This window comes from Onychostoma macrolepis, chromosome 20, assembly GCF_012432095.1.
Source record: "Onychostoma macrolepis isolate SWU-2019 chromosome 20, ASM1243209v1, whole genome shotgun sequence".
Lineage (NCBI taxonomy): Eukaryota > Metazoa > Chordata > Actinopteri > Cypriniformes > Cyprinidae > Onychostoma > Onychostoma macrolepis.
Window position 1 is genome coordinate 16,986,738 of NC_081174.1, and position 27,216 is coordinate 17,013,953.

A 27,216-nucleotide genomic window follows, 5' to 3' on the forward strand; every position below is an offset into this window, starting at 1 on the left:
AAAAGTCTTGAAACTATGCTATAGGGTGAGACTGCTCACTTTGGGATGTATGGGACATTCTTAGAAATTTTCGAGATGTTTTACATAAACAAAAATTCTTCGAGTTTTCCACTGTTTATGGGCTTACAGCTCTCAATTACACAAACATGTTTTGGATAATTTTCCGCTGCCTACAGAGCGGAAAGGTGCAATCATTAAAAACTTCCCTTAAGCTGTACAGCCTGAGATCAGTACACCCACTCTTTCACCTGGTGCCGCACGTGGCTTTGATGCTGTTCTGTCAAATTGCTTCCCTTAAATGAGTGGGTGTTAAGTGCTCTAAATTTAGAAGAATAGAAATCAACAAAAAACACTGTTGGGAAAAAGCTATGTTTGCGTCATTTCACAACAAATTTTCAGGTTCACACAAATAGCGGAATGAGTTATGAGACGACAAAGGTAAAAACAAATATTCAGATCATTGTAGAGAGTTTATGATGGCAGCCTGTGCTCTTGTATTATAGTCAGTTATATATTAAAACTCCTAAACCACATGCCAATGCTGGGTTACCCGGCATTTAATAGCAGTTTACAGCAACGGACAGCTCCCAATACTGAACACTTCCTCCTGGGACAGGTAAAATAACCCCTGCGTTGCCAAGGAGGGGCAGGGTGTGTATCTTTCCGTCTGACACTAGTCAGGGTGTGTGCATGAATCGCTGATCGTGTGGTCGTACTAGACTTCAACATAAAACGACTCTCTTAATAAAAATGAGAACAAGAGTCATTTCAGAACTCAACAGTTTCATCCACCAAGAGCAAAACTCTTGCCAAGACTATCTCTCTCACACACACACACAAATACACAAACCTGGCAATTACTCTAGCAACTGTCTTGCACATCAACGTTTGCAGAAAACCCACTCTGTGTAAGAGCACATAGATTTATTTTGGTCATTAAGGTGGACAAAAAGGCAGTACAACAGGCTGCTACATGCTGACAAAAACAAGTAGAAAAGGCTAGATTAATGGCACTATATTGACTTTTCATGGTTCTTAATGTTTTTAAAACTGAAATGGTGTCTTAGTGTTACAACGAAGAGGCGCTGTTGAAATGTTGGGGTTTTGTGAAGGCTTATCGTTTCACAGGCTGAAAAGAGGCAGGCTTGAAGCAGTTAAGCTGTAGCTTCATGCTACTCTTAAACTTATTCAGTAGCTCCTCCAAGAGCCTGAGAAAAGAGAGAGAGGGACGTATTAGAAAAAAAATGGGAAACTATTAAACAAGCCAAACTTAACCTCAATAAACAAAATCATCACTAAAAGACATCTGTACTTATTTGCAAGTTGAATAAATTATCAAGTCTGAGACACTATATTCAAATAAGCACTACTGTGCCAGGACACCCACTCAATTCTGATTTTCTTTTATATTTCACCAGAAAATCTTGAACAAAATGTGTCCTGGTTTCCACTAAAACATTAAGCAGCTCAATTGTTTTCAACAGTATTATAATAATTAGAAATGTTTCTTGAGCATGAAATCAGCATCAGCAATCAGTATGATTTCTGAAGGATCATGTGACACTGAAGACACTAAAGATTTAGCTTTGCCATCACAGGAATAAATTACATTTATATTTAAAAACATATATTGATGGTAGTATTGACAGAAGTATAATAATAATAATAATAATATAAATGTATTTTGATTAAATAAAGTATTTAATGAGAATACGAGACTTCCTTTAAAAACATGAAAAAAAAAAAATTCCAACCCCAAACTTTTGAACGTTAGTGTGTGTTAAAATATGTATTTGCTTGAATCTGTAAGTCAACTTTTTTTTAACCGGCAGTTATATCTGGTAGTGTTACAACTTACATAACTCCGTAACAGCTATAAATTCATAAACACACTTTGGCTGGAAAATGATGGCATGCAATCCAAAACATTACTGATCTGTTTACAATCTTCAGCCCATTTAAAATGCAATTTCGCATCTTAACACAGGCCACTTTCAGTGCAAGTCAGTCACTACGGAGAAAGCCATGCTTTCATACAGTTTCATACTTTTAAGTGATTTATATTATCAGGACTTGCTCAGCTATTTATAATTTACACCCTCAAAGTGGTCAAACACATGGCAATTTATCAGTAGCATGTGAGAAAAATTTAAATACCAGGATGTTCCCATCATCTAAAATAAGAGTAAACCGAACACTTGGACGTCATGTCATGACATTTGAGCTCAGCGCTAATTATCATCATCTCTGATGACTAACATGCGTTTAAAATAAATGCTAATGTTACTGTGATAACTTACTTCTTGTCAGCTCCACTCTGTAGCTGTGGTAAAGCTTCCAATGCCTGCTTAAAACTAGTGCTGAGACACATATGAGACAACATCACACACCCACATTATACTAACACTTTTTGGTTTTAATGGTAGTAAGACATCTGTGTTGAACGAGTTTTTTTATCTTACCGACTCTCTGATGTGAGGAATGGCTCTATGGCGTCTAGCAGTGCAGAGATTTCCAAACGAGCCTAACCAGAAAAATATTAATGATGGTGAAAAATGAAGATGTGGGTTTCAATACCTTAAGATCAAATGCTAACTGTCCTGATAAGTGTATATGAGGGAGGTGTGACTTGTACCTGTAGTGCACCATTTTTACTAAAGGAGGACACACACTGCATCAGACGGCTCATTTCTTCAGCTACAGCCTCAATGATCTTTGATAAAACACGAGGAACCAGCTCCTTGGAAACCGTGAAAACCTGAAAGAGCAAAAAACAGAGATTCTTGGAGACTCTGTCTATTAACTTCACCAATATGGCTGCTGTGGCATTCTTAAGGTGTAAGATAACAGCGTATCTTTTAAAGCAAAGACGAGTGATTTGTCGACTGAAGGTTTGAGAATCTCACCTCAGCATGAACAGAGATAATGCTGACCAAAGCCTCCTTCAAGTAACTCCTCACACCTGAGTCAGAAAGAGAGAATAATAAAAGGTAGATCAATGAGTCTTATCAGCTTCTCTTTTGTCAGAAGTCTAACATACTCCATACTGAGGTCAAGCAAAATAATCCCCTTTAACATATTTCAAATGTTTGTTTATTTACTTTCTTTGCACTGTTAAAGTAACCACTTCTTGGTTCTCTATGTGTGAAATCCAAATTTATAAGTCACTCTAGTGGTATTAAATACCATGCAATGCTTAATAATATAAATCACATGATTTTTAAGGAGCAATTAAAAGAACCAAACTTATATTATTTTACCATTACAAAAATATTTGCTCTGTAAGACCATTATAATTATTATTTCAAAGAGAATATTTCACTACAGTTCAAAAGTTTGGTGTGAGTAAGATTCTTTTACTATTTTGGACAGGTCTCTTATGCTCACCCAGGTTCACTTATCTGATACAGAAAAACATTAATATTGTGAAATATGATTACAATTTAAAGCACCTGTTCTATTTTAATATACTTTAAAGTGTAATTATTCCTGTGATGGAAAAGCTGAATTTTCAGCAACATTACTCCAGTCTTCAGTGTCACATGATCCTTCAGAAATCATTCTAATATGCTGATTTGGTGCTCAGGAAACATTTCTTTTAGATATCAAATGTTAAAAACAGTTAAATATTTTGTCGAAACGGATTCTTTGATGAAATTGTTATGAACAACATTTATATACAGTGGTGTGAAAAAGTGTTGGCCCCCTTCCTGATTTTTATTTTTTTTTGCATGTTTGTCACACTTTAATGTTTCAGATCATCAAACAAATTTAAATATTAATCAAAGATAACACAAGTAAACACAACATGCAGTTTTTAAATTAAGTTTTGTATTATGAAGGGAAAACAAAATCCAAACCCACATGGCCCTGTGTGAAAAAGTGCTTGCCCCCTAAACCGAATAACTGGTTGTGCCACCCTTAGCAGCAACAACTGCAATCAAGCGTTTGCGATAACTGGCAATGAGTCTTTCACATCGCTGTGGAGGAATTTTGGCCCACTCTTCTTTGCAGAATTGTTGTAATTCAGCCACATTGGAGGGTTTTCGAGCATGAACCGCCTTTTTAAGGTCATGCCACAGCATCTCAATAGGATTCAGGTCAGGACTTTGATTAGGCCACTCCAAAGTCTTCATTTTGTTTTTCTTGAGACATTCAGAGGTGGACTTGCTGCTGTGTTTTGGATCATTGTCCTGCTACATAACCCAAGTTCGCTTCAGCTTGAGGTCACGAACAGAGGGCCGGACATTCTCCTTCAGGATTTTCTTAGAGTGTAGAATTCATGGTTCCATCAATTATGGCAAGTCATCCAGGTTCTGAAGCTGCAAAGCAGCCTCAGACTATCACACTACCCCCACCATGTTTGACTGTTGATATGATGTTCTTTTTATGAAATGCTGTGTTGGTTTTACGCCAGATGTAACGGGACACACACCTTCCAAAACATTCACCTTTTGTCGCATCAGTCCACAGAATATTTGCCCAAAAGTCTTGGGGATAATCAAGATATTTTTTGGCAAATGTGAGACGAGCCTTTGTATTGTTTTTGGCCAGCAATGGCTTTTGCCTTGGAACTCTCCCATGGATGCTGTTTTTGCCCAGTCTCTTTCTTATTGTTGAATCATGAACACTGACCTTAATTGAGGCAAGTGAGGCCTGCAGTTCTTTAGATGTTGTTCTGGGTTCTTTTATGACCTCCTGGATGAGTCGTCTTTGTGCTCTTGGAGTAATTTTGGTAGGCCGGCCACTCCTGGGAAGGTTCACCACTGTTCCAAGTTTTCTCCATTTGTGGATAATGACTCTGACCATGGTTTGCTGGAGTCCCAAAGCCTTAGAAATGGCTTTATAACCCTTTCCAGACTGATTCATGTAAACTATTTTGTTTCTCATCTGTTTATGAATTTCTTAAGATCGCGGAATGATGTATTGCTCTTTAAGCGTGCTTCACTTTGTCAGGCAGGTTCTATTTAAGTGATTTCTTGATTCAACAGGTCTGGCAGTAATCAGGCCTGGGTTTGGCTAGTGAAATTTAACTCAGCTTTCTAAAATAATGTGGTTAATCACAGTTCTTTCATGATTTAATAGGAGGGGACAATTCATTTTTCACGTAGGGCCAGGTAGGTTTGGACAGCTTTTTTCCCTTAATAAATGAAAATTTATTAAATTTACTTGCATTATCTTTGTGCAATATTAAAATTTGTTTGATGATCTGAATCTTTCAAGTGTGACAAATATGCAAAAAATTTTAAAATCAGGAAGGGGGCCAACACTTTTTCACACCACTGTATTTGAAACAAAACTTTTGCAACATGTCTCACTGTGATTTTTGATTAATATAATGCATCCTTGCTGAATAAAAGTATTTAGAACATTTGTTTGTCTATTTTGGAGCTAAAGAAAATGATTTTTCAAACTGATTGGGAGCTAAATCAGAGCAGTGGTGAAGTGTAGTGGGTTGGTTTTACACAGTTCAACAAGTTCTTCTTATAATGTCTCATAAGCAGGACAAGTTCTTGTAAGTTCACAAATGATTCACATAACCAATAGCATTTAGTCAAGTATGCACCAACAGACCCAATCATACTAAAGATACACACCACACACACACACACACACACACACACACACACAATCATGACTGAAACTGATATAAAAGCAATGATGGCAGACTGAAACTGCAGAATCAAGACTAGCAAAAGTGTCTGTGGAACTTTCTCTATTAGTACCATCTCCATGGTGATGGTGTTTCAAACAGACAAAGTCTTCTAGAAACGTCCACAGAGTGTTGTCAACATGCAGGTTACGTGATTGAGGTGTGTGTTACCTGTAGGTGGCAGGCAGTCCTTCCAGTCAAAGTATCCTGCATAGATGCCAGGCTCCAGAGAGCCGACGATAGGATCGGATTTTTTCTCGACATATGTCTCAAACAGATATTCATCCAGCTGTCTCAACGCCTCTATGCTGACCTGAAGAACATGAGCATGCATTCATTCAGTTTAATCACAAACCACTGGCCATACAAGATTCTCTCCTGTAACACAGAAGTGCATGTGACCTTAAGTAACCATTAAAATCACACACGATCACTGCTCATCACACACTTTGTTGCAGAATGAGTAGAGACCACTCATGCATGTCCATCATTCTGATGTGTGTTGAACTTTAGGGAAGTCCTCAAAAACCAGAATGGAAAGCACCATCTCAAAAGGGGACAAAATCTCTGGGAACTCAGTAAAAACCAGAGATGGACATCTGTCCTGACAGATGAATGTCAATCTTCTCTGAGTAGTAGTCCAAATGCTGTTTTAAAAATACATTTTTAACTAGACTTTGACATATTTTGAAGAAAATGAAAAAGCCTTGTCCATGCAGTTTGTGCATGGTTGCAAGATTGTTGTTATTTGGTGTTCTGAGTGTTCTGTTGTGTTGCTATGCAGTTCCTGGTTTTGCACAAATAACCCAATTCCCGATTCCTGAATTTTGCTTTAAAATTAAGTAACTTTATTTTATTTTTCTTACCCCATTTGCAGATTTTGCAGAATTCTAAAGCTGCGGTTTAAAATTCAGCGATTAAATCAGGGCCGGTTCTCTGAGCTGCTGGTTTGTAGTAGGTAGATCAACCGCGGTGTCCAACTCTATCAGGCAGATCCCTTTCTGCACTGTCATTGGTAGCTGCTGCTCTGCTAACGGTCACTGTCAGTGTAAACCTTATTTTAGAGTAAAGGGTTTATTCAAATCCTTTATCATAATTAACAATAGTGATGCAGCTCTAAATGACTTTGAAAATGACTTTAATGCACAATTAATAATCAATGCTTTTTTTCTTGTCTGTACTAAGATAGATATGTCAGAATCACTTTATGATCACGTAATAAACCTCTCCCATGAGTCATCAAGCTCTTATTCAGAGTTAAATCTCTCAGAAAAGAGCAATGCAAAGTGTGTTCTCATTGCACTTCACTGATCTACACAAACCCTTTGAGCCCATCACACTGATTCACTACGATCTGCATCAAAACCATCTGCATTTACTGGAAAGGCCAACCATAACCTTTCGTGAGGGCTTCACCCTCTCCTCTGCACGGCGCAAAAGCCACTTAGGGTGAGTGTGTGCAATGCCGCTACGAAAAACCCTTGAGCTTCTCCTTAATCTAAGTGAGTCATTCTCACTTCAGTAAAAGATACATAAATTGGAAACACATCTGTTATCACTTAGAAAAAAGAAAATGCCAACTGTGGACTGGAGTAAAAGGGAAGTGTGCATGTGTCTTTGTACCCTGATGATCTTCTCTGCAGTGGTGAAGCCGTTCTTCTCGAGGTGCTCAGCCAGATTGAGAAATGTATGTCTCTCCAGATACTGACAGTTACTCAGGATGATGAGGAGACGTTGCTCCTACATGGGGCAGAACAAACACACACAGCAACTGTTACAATAAACATACATAGAGAGATTTTTGCAATAAGTTGTATTAGAATGATTTCTGAAGGATCATGTGACACTTAAGATTGGAGCTTTGCCATCACAAGTTAAAATTATATTTTTGAAAAATATTTTCAAATAGAAAACAAGTTATTTTAAATTGCAATAACACTTCATAATATGACTGTTTTTACTGTATTTATGATCCAATAAATGCAGCCTTGGTGAGCATAAGAGACTTTTAAAAAATACTACTAACCCCTAACTTGTACATATACACACACACACATGAGCAAGAAATAGCAAGAAATAGTCTAAGAGTGTGTGAAGCAATACTATTACAGATATGATTGGGTACATTTGTGCCTTTACTTAACCATAAAGCAGTCTGTGAAGGAGAGAGAGAGTAAAATAGAGAAAAAAAAGAGTGATAGAGGGGAAACCTGCAGCCCTTCCACTGCAGGCTAGGGGAAACCCCATGTGAGCGGCTGCTGCATTGTGCTCTCTGAGGAGAAAGCTGCTGTTTTTCACAACACATGACTCTTGTGCGTGATGTTTGAATGTTTGCTGTGTTGCAGATGGAAACTGTGACAAAGGCATCCATAACGGAACACAGGATGTTTTCTCAGGAAAAGGTTCTTTAGAACTAATAAATAACACACACAACAACAAAATATATACGAGGCATTTGGGGGGAAATTTTTTTTTTTTTTTTTTGCACTTTATGATTAAAGTGATTTATGGCAAATGGCATTTATTTGAAATATAGTGCAAATATTTTAACCAAAATGTCACATTTCAAATTACAAAGCATATGTACAGTTCAACATCTGCACAGAAAATATTTGCATACTTTCTGGTTGCCAAATATTAGTGGAACATGTACATATTTGATGTGATGAAGTACACCTGTGGCTGCTCTGCTAGGACACCTGTGCAAACGTAAGGGAAGTGACTTCATATGGACACTAAAAATACCCCTTCATGACCAGTTAGTTGCAAAAGTAATTGCTAAAACAATTGGCTTGAAAAAAACTGAAGTTTGTTCTTAGATGATGCCTGGCATTTTAATGCTTATTTATTTTGATATTTTGTATCTAAAGTAAAGTAATTAAGCCATTTTAAATCTACCTTGGGGTTACTGTAAACTCTATTTCTGTGGTTTAAACTTTTACTCAAGCATTTCTGCACACACACATACACACACACACACACACACACACATACACACATACATACAGCATTACTGAATAAGCACAAAGGAACGGATTAAATGAAGGGAGGAAGCACTTCAAGGTTACTTGAGGTCTGTGAATATCTTCAATCAACAAGGTTTCGTTTTGATAATTTTTTAAACACATGGCCTCATTACCTGGTTTTCTCTCTCTCTCTCTCTCTCTTTCTCCATCTTTTCATCTATAAGGTTTTCAGCTTTCAGTACTACTGTGACTCTAGTTCCGATACTACACATCCACAGTGTTATTTGGATTTCAGTCAGTGACTAATCGTTTAAAATAAGGTGAGGAGCTGAACATGTCAGAGCAGCGTGAAGGCAGCTGTTATCTACACTCACTTCCTATTCTCCGTACACTAATATCCTGTTGCTTACAGTGACATCCAACTCTGCAGTCCACACATACTGCATTTTATTTATGTGGCCATTTATTGATATTATGTTGACAGTGAAAGTGTATTATCAAAAAAAAATGAAGAAGGAGGAATGTAATGATTACTCAACACAAGTCAGATTCAAACCTGGCTCTCCATATGAGCACCACAGCTTGATGTGCTAACTGCTAGGCCACAATTCATTTGTATTTTATATGAATACTTAAATCACCTGCATGTATTTTTATAGAACAGTAATTTTTTTAATATGCATTATTAGCGTGAATAGAGAGAAAGACAAGATGGACACGGACAAAGTTGGAAATCAGGTAAGATGGCCTTACTGGTTTTGAACTGAAGTCTTCTTGGATGCTTCCAAAAAGATCAGGTGAAGCCAAGTCCACAGACAAACTGAAAGAGAAAGACCTTGATATTATACTCCCACTGTAAACTTAAACATTCAGCCTAAAGATTACATATATATATATATATATATATATATATATATATATATATATATATATATATATATATATATATATATATATATATATATATATATATATACACACACACACACACACACACACACACATTTGAAAAACACCTGTTTGCTAAATCAAAGTAAGCGTGGCATAACAAGCATGTAGGAAGCCAACTAGGTGTCATATAACAAGAAAATTAAGAGACAGAATATATATATATATTTTTAAATAATTTTATAAAATATATTTTTTCCTGTATATATTTTAACAAATATTTTTACTGAATTTTACACCACCTGAGATTTGAAAATTAAATCAAAATTACTGTTGAAATGGTATAATTTTCATATATAATGAACTTTATATAAAATGAATCTCACTGAGAGGTATCGATGTCTCCATCAGTCTTGGTGCTGAGCTGTTCAAGGCACTTAATGAAGACCTAAACCAAGCAGAAACATACAAATTCTTTTTATACAGCATGATTATATTTACAAATCCCAACATACACAGAAAACAGCACACTACCTTCATGATAGAAACACACTGTTCACAAGCTTTGTCCTGAACCACATCCAGATTAAAGATCTGAGGACAAAAAAAACACAAATATTTCTGATTACTCTCCATATAATCTGCAGTGGAAGGGCAGAGGATGAGTGTTGTGTGAATATTTGTACATTGATCTCTCCGGGTTTACATTCCATCGGCTCCTTTAGAGACTGCAGCATCTGAACCATACACTGCTCAAACTGGGCTGGCTGAAACAGACACACCATGTATCCTTAGGTCTTTGATCTTCACTTTTTTAGAATGAAATAAACTAGATAAAATATAATAAAAGTATAAAACATGTACCAGTGATGTGATTCCTTCATTGTCCACAACCCAGTCTTCTTTTTCTGCAAGTCTCTTTACGTCTAAAAAAAACCCCAAAGTTGAATCAATATTAAATAATCAATACCATTAAATCAAAACATTAAAACTCTTCTCCCATTCTCTCAACATCAGTACTAAGGAAACTACTTTTAACTCGAACAGCTGGTCTATAGTTGGCTATTAGCTATTACAACAAAACAAACTTACAAATTTACAGCAAAATACCATATACCATACATACATAAACACAAAATAAACCATCCTAATTTATAAAAAAAAAAAAAAAAAAAAAAAGTCAAAATCCTAGTGATAGACAGCAGAGTTCACAGCAGTATTTTGCTAAAAAAAAGAGAAGATTCAGGGATTTCTGCAATTTGGTGAGGTTTTGAAAATATTCTGTTTGGCTACTAAAAATGTAGTTTATACTGCTGCAGATGTTGACTAGCTAGTGTTTGCCAATATATCTATGGTTAATTCTGTGAATAAAACTATAGTTGACTAGAGCCATTTTGATACAACCCTAAAATGACTAATGAGCTGTTTATACTGAACTTGAATGAAAATACATTTAGTTGAGAGCTCTAGAGCTCCCTCTGTTGTTTTCATCTGGAGCAATCAACATAAGTGACAGACTGATATTTAAACCAGTCCATCTTGAGATGATCAGTGCTGACCAATAACCTTATCTGCAAGTCATTTTAATCACATATTCTGTAGAACTTTTCAGAAATCTCATTTGCCATTGTTTGCCTAAAATGAAACCAAGACGTTCACAAAAGCCCAGTGAATAGTTTTACCCTCTTCGGTGTGCTGCAGTGTGGTCAGCAGGCAGTGCACACGCAGGTCCTGCATTAAATCCTGAATCACCTGCAGCAGGTCATTAGGAATCTCTAAAGCTGACAGAGCTTCATGACTTAACCTAAGAGAGAAAATCAAATGAGCTTTATTTGAAAATACAAGGAAAGAATGAACAAAAATCCTTCCTACTAAGGATTGACCAAAATTTCTGCCACTGAAAGTGAAAAAAAGGCTGAAAATGACAAAATAAACCAGTACTTTAACATTTAATAACAGAATCAGTGACATAAAAAAACAGCAGCCTGCATTTGCAATGTTGCTGGTTTAGCTGGATCTAATGCAAATGATGAAGATGACTGAATTGGAAAAAAACTAGTTGTTTTACAATTCAAGTTTACATGAAACAGATGAACGCAATAGCACAACAAACTTGCTTAAAGTTTACCCATAATTGTCTTTCTTTTGTGCAAATAAAAATATATATATATAAAAAAAATGTTGGTAATCATTCACAGTATGCACAAAAAAACAACACAGTTCTCAAAATATTTTCTTTTGTGTTAACCACAGAAGAGAGCAAGCCGTGCAGGTTTGGAACGACACGATGGTAAGTAAATGATGACAATATTTTCAATTATGGGTGAACTATCCTTTTAAGTCTACAGAAGTCCATGAATTTTAATTTTGACCGATTACTAATTGCTACATTTCTACTACAAACTTGCTCACATACCTGACGGTGTGGATGACCTGAGTGAGCCAGGCTCCACTGAGAGGGGTTTTGGTGTCCCAGCCTCCATACTGCCTCAGCTGCAGCTCAGTAAGAGAGGAGGGTAACAGAGCCCCTCGAACCAACTGCACCAAACGACGGGTCACTTCCTCAATCATGCCCTAAACACAAATGTGCCAAACCTATTATGCAAAGAAAATAGCACTTACCAAATCAACACTCATATAAAAGCGGAGTTATATACAAACACTTAAATTGCACAAAAGGCAATATTTATATCAACTTTGTAATGATATACTTATGCTTCTACTTAAAATTTGAAATTTAAATATTTACATGGTGACTATAAAAAAAGATATTTTCAAGACAACAGGCTGAGTAAATATAAATATTGTGATTTTCGACATACCTACTTATGTTAATTCATGATTATTCCATGCTATAACTAAGATCTTGGTTCATCAAAATGAAAATGAACAGAAATTTATATTTTTATATTGTCAATCCAGCCCTAGTGCCCACACATATCATCACCTGTTCTGTACATGAAACAAACACTGACACAGTCAAAATGTGGTATGGAAGAAACACAGATTATACACCACAGTTTCAGTCAATGATTTCAGCCCTCTAAACGGTTTCAGCCGAAACTGAAAATTAATTTTTGGGCCAAATATTTTCGGTTTCAGAACTTTTGGTGCATCATTAGTCTTAAATCCTAGTGGTTCACGTGCACACTCTTAATCTCCAGACTACAAGCACAAAACCATTACAGCTGCTTTACTGACCTTAAAGTCATTCTGTCTTTGCCGGGCGTTCTTCTTTAACTTCTCCACCTGACCAGACTTCTCTCCCGTCTGTCCAAGACAACACAGTCAACAAGAGTCAATGTGTATGCAATCAAAACAGAATTATACTAGCCCTTGTTTCTAACACTCCTGAGTATTTGTCCGTGCATCTACCTCACTGAACAGGCTGCCGTTGACGTAAGAGATCCAGAGTTTCCAGAAGTTGGGCAGCTGGCTGATAACCACGTCTGAGAGCTTCTCCACAAACCTCACCTGCTGAGGGCTCTTATAGTGCCACGCTGAGAAAATATGTATGATATAATATTACGAAGACAGCTGTATTCTGCTTCTGAAATGAAACAGCTGACAATGATCTTTCTATGAATTTCACAACTCTTCCTAACTAGGCACAGTTTCAAACATCAAATCATTTTTGACAACTGAATGCGAAATTCAGCACAAATGCAACAAAATCACAGCAAATCAGAACATTTTCCATATAAAATTTTTAAAAGAAGTATCTTATGCTCAACAGGTTAAAAACAGTAAAAACAATTATATTGTGAAATTTTAATACAATACCTGTTTTCTATTTTAATATAATTAAAAACATACTTTATGCATTTGATGGCAAAGCTGCATTTTTCAGAAAACATTCAATTACACACACAAAAAAATAGTTAATCATGTTAATCATTCTGTTATTGTACTCACAGTCATCTTTAGGTGTCTGGAAGCTGCCTCCTCTCTTCACCGGAGCTGAGAGGCTGATCCTGTTCAGAGCTGAGGACCGATCCATCTCTAAACTGACACCACCCACTAACACAGAGAGACACAATGAATGTTCATCTACAGATGTCAGCGTTTAACAAATGAATCACATTTATAAAAGTAAAGGGTTTCGGTTAACCCATTACATGGACGATATGTCAGTCAGTTAAGAGTGACAATTCATGCTCGAATCAAAAGAAACATTTCTGGTCTGATGTTGATGAAAGCAAATTTGAGCTTTGCTCATGGGGAAACACTGGTCGAGGTGATTTGAGGTCTACACCATTTTTTTTTCTTTCGCTGTGATTTGAGTGACTTTCAAAATACTTATCATAGGACAGTCGCCCAGTGGTAAGGTTCAAATCTACAACCTTTTGGTTACCAGCAAACAGAGCTGGGTAGATTACTTACAAATTGTAATCCGTTACTGATTCCAGATTACATGACAAAAATTTTAGTCAGTAACGCAATCCATTACATTACACATTTTAGGTAATATAATCAGATTACTTTTGGATTACTTTTAGATTACTTTTGACCTAACTCGTTTATCACATTGATTTAAATGGGATTATCTTGTACCATAATGACGTAAAAAATGCAAAGATATTGTAATTCATTCATTGTAATTTACAACATGAAGTGTATTAAACATTATTACATCAAGGTTTCCCAAACTAGGGTTCGTAAAGGAACTGCAGGGGGTTTATGAGTTTAATGAAAAGCTAACAATTAATTAAATCATAAAAAAATTAAAATTAAAATAAATAATTTTAAAACAAAGTCCCTTTCAAAGAAAGTCTCTTCACTCGGCGGCCATATTTGCAATGCCTCCAGGCAGCTCATACAAGACGAATCCTGAAATCTCAAAAACTGCCCGCTGAACTCGCAATTAAATTACACATGTCAAATCAGCAACAAAAATCTGAAATTAATTGACCCATGAATGTTGTTTCTTATGTTCAAATAGCATTTAAAAAGCTTATTTTTCAGGTTAGACCAGACAATGCGCATGCACAGTCATAACGTGCTTATAACCGTGCATGCGCATTGGCTGGTCTAGCCTCAGATTTCTATGAGATCCGGAGATTCTAACGGCCGCTGCAGTGAATGCCTGTATTACATGTAAATAAAAAATAATGTGAATAAATGCATTTTAATGAGTTTGAAAGACAAAAGCCTTCCAAAAGGCATAATAATACATGGTTAAAAAAAACCCTGAGTGATAATTCAAATAAAAATGAATGTGTTCATCAGTAGTTGATGCAATGTTGAAACCTATCTTAAACCTGAAATGATTTTTGTAAATCCAGTGGTCAAATGCTGTATCGCCACCTTACTAATGACTAGTCTATGTGTGAATGTCCACAAAACTGGACTTTCTGAATGTATATAATCGGTAGGCTATTTTAGAAAGGAAAATTTAAAAGATGATAAAGAGAAATTAGGGAGAATCTGAATAATTTATTGCTATTGTGTGAATAATATGTAATCATGTAATCCATAAAAAAAGTAACTATAGTCTGATTACGGGTATTTTAAAATGTATTTTAAACTCTAATTACAAGTACTTAATTTTTGGAATCTGATTACGTAATCCAGATTACATGTAATCAGTTACTACCCAGCTCTGCCAAGCAAAGACCAACTGGTAAGTAGGGTGCAGTAGCTCTTCTCTGACAGTAGATGGCACTAAAGGTCTTTCTGCGGCTCTTCCTGAGTCTTGATTAAATTGTTGCTATAGTTTGAAACACTCAATATGTCCAGATAGTGTACACATGTCATGTTTCTCTCTCACAGATAAAGATGTATACCATTCAGCCACTTGGACATTTACTCTCTTTGTTTAGGTAAAAAATGAGTGCTGGTGTTGATCCAGGTGTCCAATCATCTCCTGTGTTTATCTATGCTCCTCTCTCTTCTTGTATTCCCCGATGTCTGTCTCTCTCTACAGCAAACCCCCCCCCTCAGCTCTGCCACACTATAGAGCTCTGTGGACTTCCTGTTCTCTATAGGGTCATGACCAGACCACACACGGGCTGCTCTCTATCTAAACACACACACACACACACACACACACAGGGCAGAACACACACACTGCTTTCACTCTTCGGAGCCAAAGAGGAACCATCAATTTATTTCAGACTAGCTGCGTGTGTGTGTACCTTTCTGCTCTTTGATAAAATCTTCTTTACAGTTTTGCATCAGCTGCAGGATCCACTTGTGTTGAGCGACTATACACTGCCATGCTGGGTCACCTGGAGCATGTAGATCTGACAGATATCTTGAGTAAAATGGGAGAAAATCATTAGATCAATATAACTGTCCTTTACAGGACCCCCTTAAACCCCTCTCACAATGACAGTTCATGTAAGGCAGGGAATGTAATTACCTAAGATAAATAATTAAGTATAAAATATTTACACTACCGTTCAAAGGCTAAGGGTCAGTTGGACATTTTGATAAAGAAATTAATACTTTTATTCAGGAAGGATCAAAAAGTGACAGGAAAGACTACTTCATTTTCTATTTCAAATACGCTTTTCTTGTAATCTTTCTATTCATCAAACAATCTTGAAAAAAATGTTTTCAACAGTGATAATAATAAGAATTATTATTATTATTTCTGAAGGATCATGTGACACTGAAGACTGGAGTAATGATGCTGATAATTCAGCTTTGCATCACAGGAATAAATTACATTTAAAAATATATTCAAAAACAACAACAACAAATTAAATTATAATAATATTTCTCAATATTACTGTTTTTACCTTATAAATGTTTTGATCAAATAAATGCAGCCTAGGAAAACATGCAAAACATTTGAACAGTAGTGAATATGTTATAATAAATCAATATTTATAGTTAAAATGAACATTTTTGATTTTACTTTCTCACACAGTATGGGTCTTTTTACTTGATTTATATTTTTTATTTTTTCATATTTGAGGGTCCTTGGCATCAAATAGCATAAAAACCCCTGTCACAGGTGATGAATAATGTGAGTCTGCACTCATAATTTAAGCTTTTCTTAAATTTGTGTCACTGCTGTTTCAGTTCAAGTCGCTTGTGTCACACACCTGATATAGCGTTTCTGATCATGTAGAGTGGATGGCGTCTCCAGAAGTTTATCCAAAAGCAGTTTCCTCAGGGCATCTATCCGCGTCTCCACCTCCGAATACACTACAAACACATACGCAGACGATCCTTCTTAACATTTACACAGCACTCCAGCTAATGTGAATGTATAAAAGAGGATGCGTGTCACATTAACATATGTTATCAGCCATTATCAATGAAGCTCAGATCACCTTTCTTAAAGACTGGGACCTCTGTGTTCCCAAACAGAGATTTGGCCTTCTCATAATCATTGATAACAACGTCATAATCGCCCTGGAAGGAAAACATACACATATACACAGTCAGTTTAACATTCAGAGATCATATTTATACAGTGTATATACTACCGTTCAAAAGTTTGGGGATGGTAAGATTTTGCAATGTTTTTAAAAGAAGTCACTTCTGCTGCAGTTTTCTGATCAAAAATACTTCATAATACTTGTGAAATATGTGACCCTGGACCACAAAACTGGACCAATTTTTTGAAAATGAGTAAAATAAAAACAAATAAATAAGCTTTCCATTGATGTATGGTTTGTTAGGATAGGACAATATTTGGTTGAGATGCAACTATTTGAAAATCTGGAATCAGGGTGCAAAAAAAAAAACTTTAAAGTTGTCCAAATGAAGTTCTTAGCAATGCATATTACTAATTAAAAATTAAGTTTTAATATATTTATGGTAGGAAACAAAATATCTTTATAGAATATGATTTTTACTTTTTGGCATAAAAGAAAAATCGATAATGTTGACCCATACAATGTATTTTTGGCTATTGCTACAAATATACCTGTGCTACTTATGACTGGTTTTGTTCTCCAGGGTCACATTTTGTGATAATAACACTATTACAATTTAAAATAACTGTTTTCTATTTTAATATTCTATTTAAAATTAATTTACTATTATATTCAGCAGCCATTACTTCAGTCGTCAGTGTCAAATTCTTCAGAAATCATTCTAATATGCCGAATTTGGTATTCAAGAAACAAACCTTTTTTTACTATCATCAATATTGAAAACAATTGTGATGCTTAATATTTTGGTGGAAACTGTGATACATTCATCCTTTGATAAACTTTCAAAGGAACGGCATGTATAAAAATTTTTGCAACAATATAGAATTCTTTACTGCCACTTTTGATCAATTTAATGTGTCCTTACTGAATAAATATATGAATTAAATAAATATCCCAAATATCCCTGTACCCAAACTGTTGAACGGTAGTGTGTAGGAGAAAGCATTAGAGAAAAAAAGCTGTGTATATGTATATGTATGGAGGATGCCACCTTCTGGATGTTGCGTTCTATGTTGAGTGGCAGGTTAAATAGAAATTTGAATCTCTGGAGGACATTGAGAGCGTTGCGTGTGGAGTCGGCCTTGTCCTTTCTGCCCAACACTTCTTGAAACAGGGTGTCAGCAGTTTCACTTGCTCCTGAGAGGAATGAGTAAATGGAAAGAGATGAGAAAAGGGTGTAGAAGGACAACAGCTGATAAAAAGTGGTTTAATCATCCTCACTCGGTTTGAACTAAATTCAAGATCTCTTGTGCTCCCTCTTCTTGGGTGGTCAGAGCTATTCTGGATTCCCTTGGCCAGATTTAATAAGAACCAGCCCCCTGACCACTATAAAAGTCTGACCAGCCTTTTTTCCACCATTGAGTCTGTTTGTGATTGGCTGAGAGTCAAAGGCAGTAAGTGGCTTTGGTAAGAACATACATCTAAATGTACTTGTAAAGATGGGTGGTGAGGAGGATGAGGAGGGGTTGGCGATGAAAGCATGTCAGTGTGTGACTGGTTTATTTGTGCGGCGCGCAGGAAACGAGCGTGTTTATTGACCTACCGTCACATGAGAGAATTGACATGGAGATATGATTGGGATATGAGTGGACTCGAACACACGCAGACGCACTCACAGAACCACGCCGAGGTCTGTGTGAAATGTGTGGCTTTGATGGTCTAAAGAGAATGCATATGCAAGTCTGATCCTAAATTTAGCTGCTTTGTGTAATCGTGTGTGATTTTGAGCATGTGTTTAGTTTTATGTCTTACTGTTAAGGACGTTCTCTAGTCGCTGGGTCATAGAGCCCTCCACCTTCTCAGTGCCATCCGATTCAAGCTTCTGATGGATAGCTAGATGTAGAAAGTGGGAGAGAGAGAAAAAAAAATTAATGTTTGAGAGCATCTGAACTACTGCTCAAAAGTTTGGGGTCAGTCTTTTTTTTTTAAAAGAAATAATACTTGTATTCAACAAGGATGCAAAAAAATTTATCAAAGTGACAGTAAAGACATTTATAATATAACAAAAGATTTTCTTTTCAAATAAATGTTGTTCTTTTGAACTTTATATTACACTTACGTATTACGTATCACTTACAATTACGTCTTAACAAACACTGGGTATATGCAGTTTTTTAAACTAAACCTTTTCATACTGTATGTCCATACAGAACAAATCTATACAATCTCAAAATAAATCACGTAATTCAATTAATTAAACAGACCACATACATTCAATGAAGACTTACCACTGCTTATCAGCAAAACAGGGTAACTGCAAGATTACATATAATTTGGGAGGTCAACTAATATTAGATTTTGCTGATTTGATAATAATGCATTAACGAGAAACCTATTTATTGAATGTGTTAAATAATGTTCTTAGTCTCTCCTTACTGTGACTTTCTGCAGCCCAAAGAGAAGCTAAAAGACATTGTTGAATAAAGAGCTGGATACAACTTTTTTTTGTAACCAAATTACAAATAATAACAATAATAAAGATTTTGTGAATAATTCAGGAGTTTTAATTCTAAACAATTGCAAAATATACTCTTATTTTGAATTGTCTATGCATTACTACTCCAAACTACAAATAGAATAAGAACTCTTGCAACCACCTACAACATTTTACAATATAAACCCCATAACGTAAACACTGTCATAATTCATCAACAGTAGACCATATATAATCACTTGGCATAAATGTGCAGTATTCACTGATTGCAAACTGCTCTGAAACCACAAGCCTGTAGAACCTACAACAGCGCAGCGTTTTGCCTTTGAATGTGTAGCGCTCACAATAATTTAATTTAATCACAGCCTTTTGAAGTTTAATAATCACATTAGACTGTATAATTCCTTTTCTTCTGCCCCAAATTTAAAATCTCCTAAATGATAATTACAACTTGTGTAATACCATTTAAGACGTTTTGACCTTAAATTTGATAAAACTGAATTTGAGACATTTTAAGACTTTTTAAGGGGATGCAAACAGATCATATGTATATATATTACAGAGTGCCTTTAAACTGGAAGATAAACCTTTGCACAAAGACCTAAATGAAGTCTATTTTCTCTCTCCACATCTGGATTTGGGAGACTTCTGTACACAATGACGTCAGAGCTAACCTCCGGCTCCCCCCGGGGTCCGGAATGCTGTGTGGTACGCTTCCTCTGTCTCTGAGGTATGTTTTGACTTCTGCCTGGTAAGTTTTGGGAGTCTTCTCTGGGAATCAGTGCAGCTTCCGTTTGCTGCTCTCGTTTCCTCTCAGCACAATGACAACCTTATTACAACCTCATCTAAACATTATGACAACCACGCCTTGTTATCCGTCCCCATGCCTGTCAATCACATGGACATGCAGTGCTAAGAATAGCTCTTCTGTTTGACTCGAGACAAGTGACCCGAGACAAGTCCTACACACACAGACAGATTTGAAAATAGAATCGGCATGGTGACATTGACCTCTGATGAGAGCAGTCTGAGTAGAGACACATACACCTGTGTACAATGACGCAAGAAGTGGAAAAAAAAAAATTTGGTTAAACGGCAGAGCTAGTATTCATATTGTCTAAATAGGCTGTACTTTATTTCTTAATACAGGCACCAACTCAGTGAGTTGTCAAAAAGTATTCAGTATTCAAAATAACTTTCTTTGTGGAAAAAAAATGTGTCGCAATCACAAATGTTTCTATCAGAACAAGATTATATTCCTCAGAGGACTTCCAAGATAGCAGAAAAACAGTGTGTATTTTAAACCATAATTTCACTGACGTTTTGGTAATCTCAATGTTTTCTGGCAAGCTTTGCAATTCTTTACCAGAAGTCCACAAAACGTGTCCAAAAAGTCCAGAAAACTATACTGTATTATGATCAATTCCAATTTTTCTCCCAGTCTTTAATTCCAATCAACTCAAAAAGGAACTCAAAGGAGATCCTATGCTTCCCAATGGTCATTACAACATTGTATTCACGGGATGAGTAATTTTAACACAATGATTCCAGCATGACCTAAAGGCAACAAAACCCTCATGGACACAATCCAGTCCCACCCTATATTACTTCCCACACACTGTTCTGTTTCCCTCAAAACTGCTTCTGTTTCCTTCAGTCAAACACAAGAAAGCCATTTTATGTTGTCTTTACTTGCGGCTACTTAATTATTTAAGGTTGTGTTTATATGTTTTTAAATGCACACACCAAGCACGCATACCTGCAAGAGCATCCTGAGCCTCAAAGAAAGTGCTGAGACCTCCTTTCACATAGGCCAGACTGCCCTCATTCTTCTTACTGGCCTGTTTCTTAAGATTTCCCACAGCCAGACGCAGTTGCTCAAAGCTACAACAGCAACAAACATAACACCACATCACACACAAATCTATTTCGGCAGATTAACAAATGGTATATTGACCAACCTGGTTGAAGAATGGTTCTCGATGAGATACCAGGTGGCAGAGAAATTCTCGCTAGTGAAGTCTCCACTCATACCAGTGAACATGTTCTCCAGATCCTTCAGAGGAACCTTCCCTCTGAAAAACAAAAGACAAGAGTTAGACACCCACACAGCTGATCTATAAAGACCCATCATGAAAACATCACAGATCATAGGCCATCTGCTTTACCACACAACAGACCATAGAGAAAACCAGACAGAGCACAAACCAGATCTGTCCACATATAAACAGCACTGCAAACGCCTACCCACTGCGTCTTTTGATGTGTCACACAGAATAGACTGATGAAATACATATGACTCATACACCGCTGAAAGGTTTGGGTACAGTAAGATTTAATTATTGAAAGAAATACAATAATTGGCATATTAGAAAGATTTCAGCTTTGCCAACACATTACATTTAAAATATATTAAATGTTATTAATAGATCATATTAAATTGTAATAATATTCCACAAATTACTGTTTTACTGTATCTTTAATCAAATAAATGCAGACTTGGTGAGTATAAGATAAAGGTTTTAAAAAACATTACAAAACCTTTTCACCCCAAACTTTTGAGATGTAGTGTAATGTCTCATTTGACTGAATATACAGATCCAAATAAGTAAATGTTAGAGGAGCTGCAGGGTCAGGGAAAGGAAGAGATTCACTTCCTATCTAAGGAAATGGTGTACCAATGACATCACCCAGGTAGAAGACATACACACAATGGGCCGTTTCTACTTTCTGCTGAACCTCCTTCCTTATAAACACAGCAGTCTACTTCTATAAACACAGGGCAGTGCTTTTTGGGTGAAGTGTGTGAGGATATGCATTTGTTTTGGTCTATGTGAGTGTGTGTTTTAAAAGGACAGTCAGAAATGAAGCACACGTGTGTAAGTCGAGCACAGCAATGCATGTGCTTAGTTGTAGGTGTAAATTTACTACTTTGTGAGTTTATAAGAGGACAACACAAACTCAATTGTGAATGTTTCGTTACTTGTCTATTTCGATGCCCAAAGGGTTGGCCGGCCTCAGCGAGAGAGGAGAGATTCCTTTGTTGCGATCGGTCCTCATGTCATAGTAATTCAACTCATCAACCCAGACCGCAGACTGATCCAGAATGCCTAAACACAAAAAACATGCACATACTCATTGGTTGAGTGCTTAAAATCCATTGCAGTCTTCAAAGAGCATATGTGTACATTTAAGGAGTGTGTAATCAAATCAAACCGAAATTGTGATTTTGCCTATAACAGACATTGAGAGTGTTTACATGCACAATAATATGCTGATACTGCAAAAAAAAAAACAAGTTTACATGAGATCCGAAATTATCATAATTTTTTTTTTTATTTGACATCAAAAAATAAACTGATTTCAGTTGGTATAAAAATGTGTGGCAATTGTTTTTTGATTAAGCAGATCTTTACGCAATGAAAGGGCACAGTTAATGTGTTTACGTGACCTTACAACTTGTCAGGGTTAAGCATAATTGGTTGTAGGATTGAGCTTTGTAAACATGCACAGAGTGTGTATACGTGAGTTTGAGTGTGTGGCTCACCGATCCTCTCGGGTTTGAGCAGTTTGAAGGAGACCGTGGACGTCCCTCGGCCTCCGCTCTTGGTGGTAACGATAATCTCGCCCTTGTCATCTTTAGCAGGACCCACTCGACACACTATCTTACTAGCAGACATCCATTCTGCTGTCAGCAAACAGTTATGACCACAGATAGACAGACCTGACAGACAGAGACAGACAAAGACCAAGAGAAAAAGGAAGTCAATAAAGTGGCCAAATTTGCCTCAGTTCAGGTCCTTAATGACATCTTACTCAGAGTGCCGATCTAATCTGATGTGACCATCCAGGCCCGTTAAAAAAACAAACAAATTATTATATTGTAGATCAGCTTTGTGAACATCGGACTGTACTGTCTGTTTTTTTGTTTGTTTGTTTGTTTTTGCTGCTTAATTACAAAAAAGAAAAAAGATCTGTGTTTAATATAGCTAAGAATAAAAAATACAGATTTTTGCTTAGAATTTAGTTTCACCTCTTGCTTCACAGATTCACTGAGTTGCAGACTCATAATAAAATATTATGAAGCATCTAAACTTCTGTAAATTTAAAATTAAATTTCTGTATGAAGACATTCATTTTAACAGTTCCATGGTTTTTTTTCACTTTGCTAAATTAGAAGAAAATGTGTGAAATTAAGAAAATGTCTGAATTTAAGTGTTCAGAAGTTTGGGGTCGATAAGATTTTTAAATGTTTTTCTAAGATGTCTCTTGTGCTCACAATGACTGCATTTATTTCATTTTTAAAATTGTTTTTTTTATATTATTAACATTTTTTAAAAAGTTTTTATTATGATTATTATCACTATTACTTATTATTATCAAAGTTGAAAACCATTCTGATAAATAGAATATTTAAAATAACATAACATTTTTGCAACATGTCTTTACTGTCACTTACAATCAATTTAATGTACCCTTGCTGAATAAAAACATTAATTTCTTAAAAAAAAGAAAAAAAAAAAAGCTTAATGACCCCAAACCTTTGAACGCTAGTGTATGTTTGTTCAAATGTCCATGTGTATTACCTATGAGGTCATTGTGTCCAGTGCCCAGGTTCTCTCCACGAATAGTGACTTTGGTCCACGGCGCGCCCTCGTTGGGTGAGATGCCAGTCACCAAAGGAGGCTGGCGTGCACGAGACATCCTTCACACACCTAGGTGAGACACAGGTAAACAGAGTTTTGTTTAGGCTCAGGAGACATTCTCATAACTGCTGAAGGCGACACATTAAACATTCAGCACGTTCAGTGCATTTAAAGACTGTTAGACATGAACAAATAAATCTACCCATCCGGCTCACACAGAGCGAATGTGTTACTGTTCGGAGATGCAACATTATATACAATATGACTAGTAGCTCAGCAATCAAGGCATTTTTTCTGTGGCTTTTGCACTGTCACAGACACACTCTCTCTTATACAAACACCCACACGGAGAACAAGACTGACAGCTCCAGGGCGGTTTGCATGCAAGACCCCATGACTGACTCTGTGTGGTCTGGGAGGGTGTGTTTCTGCATCTGTGTGGTCTCTGGCATGGGCCAGAGAGAGAGCTAAAGGGGAACAGGGTGATGGTTGAGTTCTACAGCTGACCTCAAAGTCCACAGTGCAGATTCAGAAGACGTCTTGCCGCGTCTAGCAGTAAAATAAACTGGGTGTCTGACATGTATATTCACTGCAGAGATTTTATGGTGATGCCAATATTTTGGGAAAGAGTGAAATTGTCCTTATAAATTATATAGGTCAATGGTGCCCTGTTTTGGTTTTGTCTGGATGTTCATTAAAATACAATTCATGAATACTATGATTTAAATACACTTCTTTTATGATGAGCATGTTTTAATTTAAGACTCAAAAGTGTCCCAGCAATGTCAGGGTGACAACGATCAATTAAAAAAATAAATTAAGACAATGGGAAAAATACAATCTATTAAGTAGCTTGGGATTTTTTTTATCATTATTTTTTTTATTATTACTCGACAAACCAAAAATCAGTGGGAGAGAAAGAAAGAAAGAAAGAAAGGGTGGGGGAAAAAACGAATCACAAAACAACCCAATAAAAGGATTACATTTTAACTTTAAAAAAATGTCTACTGCTCAATTACAACAAAATCTGATAGAAATGAAAATAGTAAAGTCACACACACACACACACACACACACACACACACAAACACTTCTGTGTGGCGACATTTGGGAATGATTGACTGCTTAGATGATTGACACCTAAGAGTCTCTATGGAATAACAGCTCGTCTCAGACAAATTACTAAGCACCGTCCTATCAACACTCAGCCCCCTTCATAAACACAGTGACCCCCCTCCTACAGCACACACTCTCTCAGCAGGAGAAATTAACACTTGACATGTAATAGCAGGAGCTTGAACAAACTATTTAACATGAGAGCATCATACTGCTGACTGCATATAATTTTTCAACATTTACAAAATGACTACTTAGGGCTTTTATTAGACACAATAGTATACATTTTAAATATTGGCCATGATATAAATAATTATGATCTTATTTTATCAGCAAGAATTTTATTAATTAACTGCAAGTTTGTGTTTGCAAGACATGTTAAATAGATTTGCAGCGTTTACTGCAGCAGGGAGTATAATCTCTAAAGGACTTGGGTAAAATTGGTTTTATATTGGCACATTCGCAACATTCACACATTTCTGCTTTCAATAACTTTCTAATTATACATGCAATAAAGTTATTTTTTGCAAATTCTAATCAGCAACATCATTGTCAACCTACTAAATTTTTTTCACAATTGATCAAAATGGGCAAGTAAGTATTAATGTCATACTTGCGAATGTCCGCTGAATGTCCAATGTATTGTGGTTAACAAAGTAATTGAATGCAGAAGTCCGAATGTGCCAATATAAAACCAACTTTACCCAAGTCTCTAAAAGCCGAAGCCAGTAAACACCAAACAGCAAAAATAGAAAACATGCATTCAATAATCAACACATAAAAAAGGATAATTAACTATTATTAATAATGTAGCTATAATCTGATTTCAATTTACATTATGATTTCAGCTATAATAATACTTCAAAAGAAAACTGAGCTCTTGCAAATCATGATGGGCCCTGGGTTGCATTTTAAGTTGCTGCTATTATTTAACACTGACAATCATGAAAAACACATAACTGAAGATGAGACAGAAGAAAAGCACAAACAGAACATGTCTGAATGCTCATTTTGCTTTAAGCCCCCAAAACAAAACAAGATGTTAGATCTCTCATAGAAATGAAATCAAACCAAATTAAACAAATGATACTGATTACACATAAGTATATCTAGTTATCAGACTCCAGTCAAGTCAAATTTGATTTATACGCTATTACTTAGCTAAAATTATTATGCATGCAAACTGGATTAAGGATTTATAATATTGCAGATGTGTGTGTGATGAGTTACTTACAATGTAATGAACTTTACGGTGAGTGTTAACAAGCAGTTTATCCTCATTAATTAGAACAAACATGAATATTTACAAAGATAAAATACATAACTCATTGAAGATAAATACAAACTAATTTACATACATGACGGTGAGGCTGTCAGACAAAACATGAACATAAACAGCAGCTCTGACAGATGACAATAGCTGGCTAATGCTAAAAACAATCTGACAGAAATTACAAGCAGAGCAGACGACAACGAATTTATTGAGACAATAGCTTTTCCACATAATAAGAACCCTGCTTTATCATCCGCAAAGCAAGGTAGAACAAAACATTGTGATTACTTACAGTAGTAAAAGCAGTGGAGAGAATCTCTATACAACACCTCTTTCCCCTGAAAAACAGTTCCGGTTTAGACGCTGCGGCTCCGCCCACACGACGAATCACATGACAGTGCATGAATAATGCATCTTATTGAGTGTAGATGTGTGAAGTGCAATGTAATTTTAAGACATATGGTAGGCTAGTTCTTCTTTATTTTAAAAGTGTAAATGCCTACAAATGACAGTGCAGTGAAAAAGAAGAGACTGATTATCTGAACGGTTGATGTTTGCTGGAAAATTTTGTTTCTGGAGAATGAGTGAGTGGCAGAAAGCTAAAACATAGCACTTTCAACATTTTAACACTTTTAATTTTTACCATCATAATATATATATATAGTACCTCGCACCGAATCTATTGTAGATGTGTCGAATATAAGTTCAAAATAAAACAAAAGAATGAAAAATCTTCACCAATCGAACTTGCTTCGTAACTTGCTAAATAATTTTAATATGCAACGTTTCGTAGCTGTCTTCTGACCGAAACGTTGCGCATTAAAGTTATTTAGTATTTTAAATTAA

The 27,216-nt window shown here is 36.1% G+C and overlaps 1 protein-coding gene across 1 annotated transcript; it reads right to left on the reverse strand.

Moving 5' to 3' along the window:
• Positions 1-462: 462 nt before the first annotated feature.
• On the reverse strand, positions 463-26,778 carry exoc2 (exocyst complex component 2). Its single transcript, XM_058756771.1, has 28 exons — positions 26,663-26,778; positions 23,922-24,050; positions 22,883-23,059; positions 22,319-22,445; positions 21,297-21,410; positions 21,095-21,219; positions 18,654-18,734; positions 17,893-18,038; positions 16,794-16,875; positions 16,563-16,665; positions 15,645-15,763; positions 13,423-13,527; positions 12,883-13,007; positions 12,709-12,777; positions 11,924-12,081; positions 11,190-11,311; positions 10,372-10,433; positions 10,194-10,274; positions 10,042-10,101; positions 9,894-9,955; positions 9,373-9,439; positions 7,277-7,393; positions 5,825-5,966; positions 2,907-2,962; positions 2,636-2,758; positions 2,463-2,524; positions 2,301-2,360; positions 463-1,208 (listed from the first exon to the last, which is right to left on the reverse strand). The coding sequence occupies exons 2-28, from the start codon at positions 24,037-24,039 to the stop codon at positions 1,115-1,117; spliced, it is 2,757 nt and encodes a 918-aa protein (XP_058612754.1). The 5' UTR covers positions 24,040-24,050; positions 26,663-26,778; the 3' UTR covers positions 463-1,114.
• Positions 26,779-27,216: the final 438 nt, after the last annotated feature.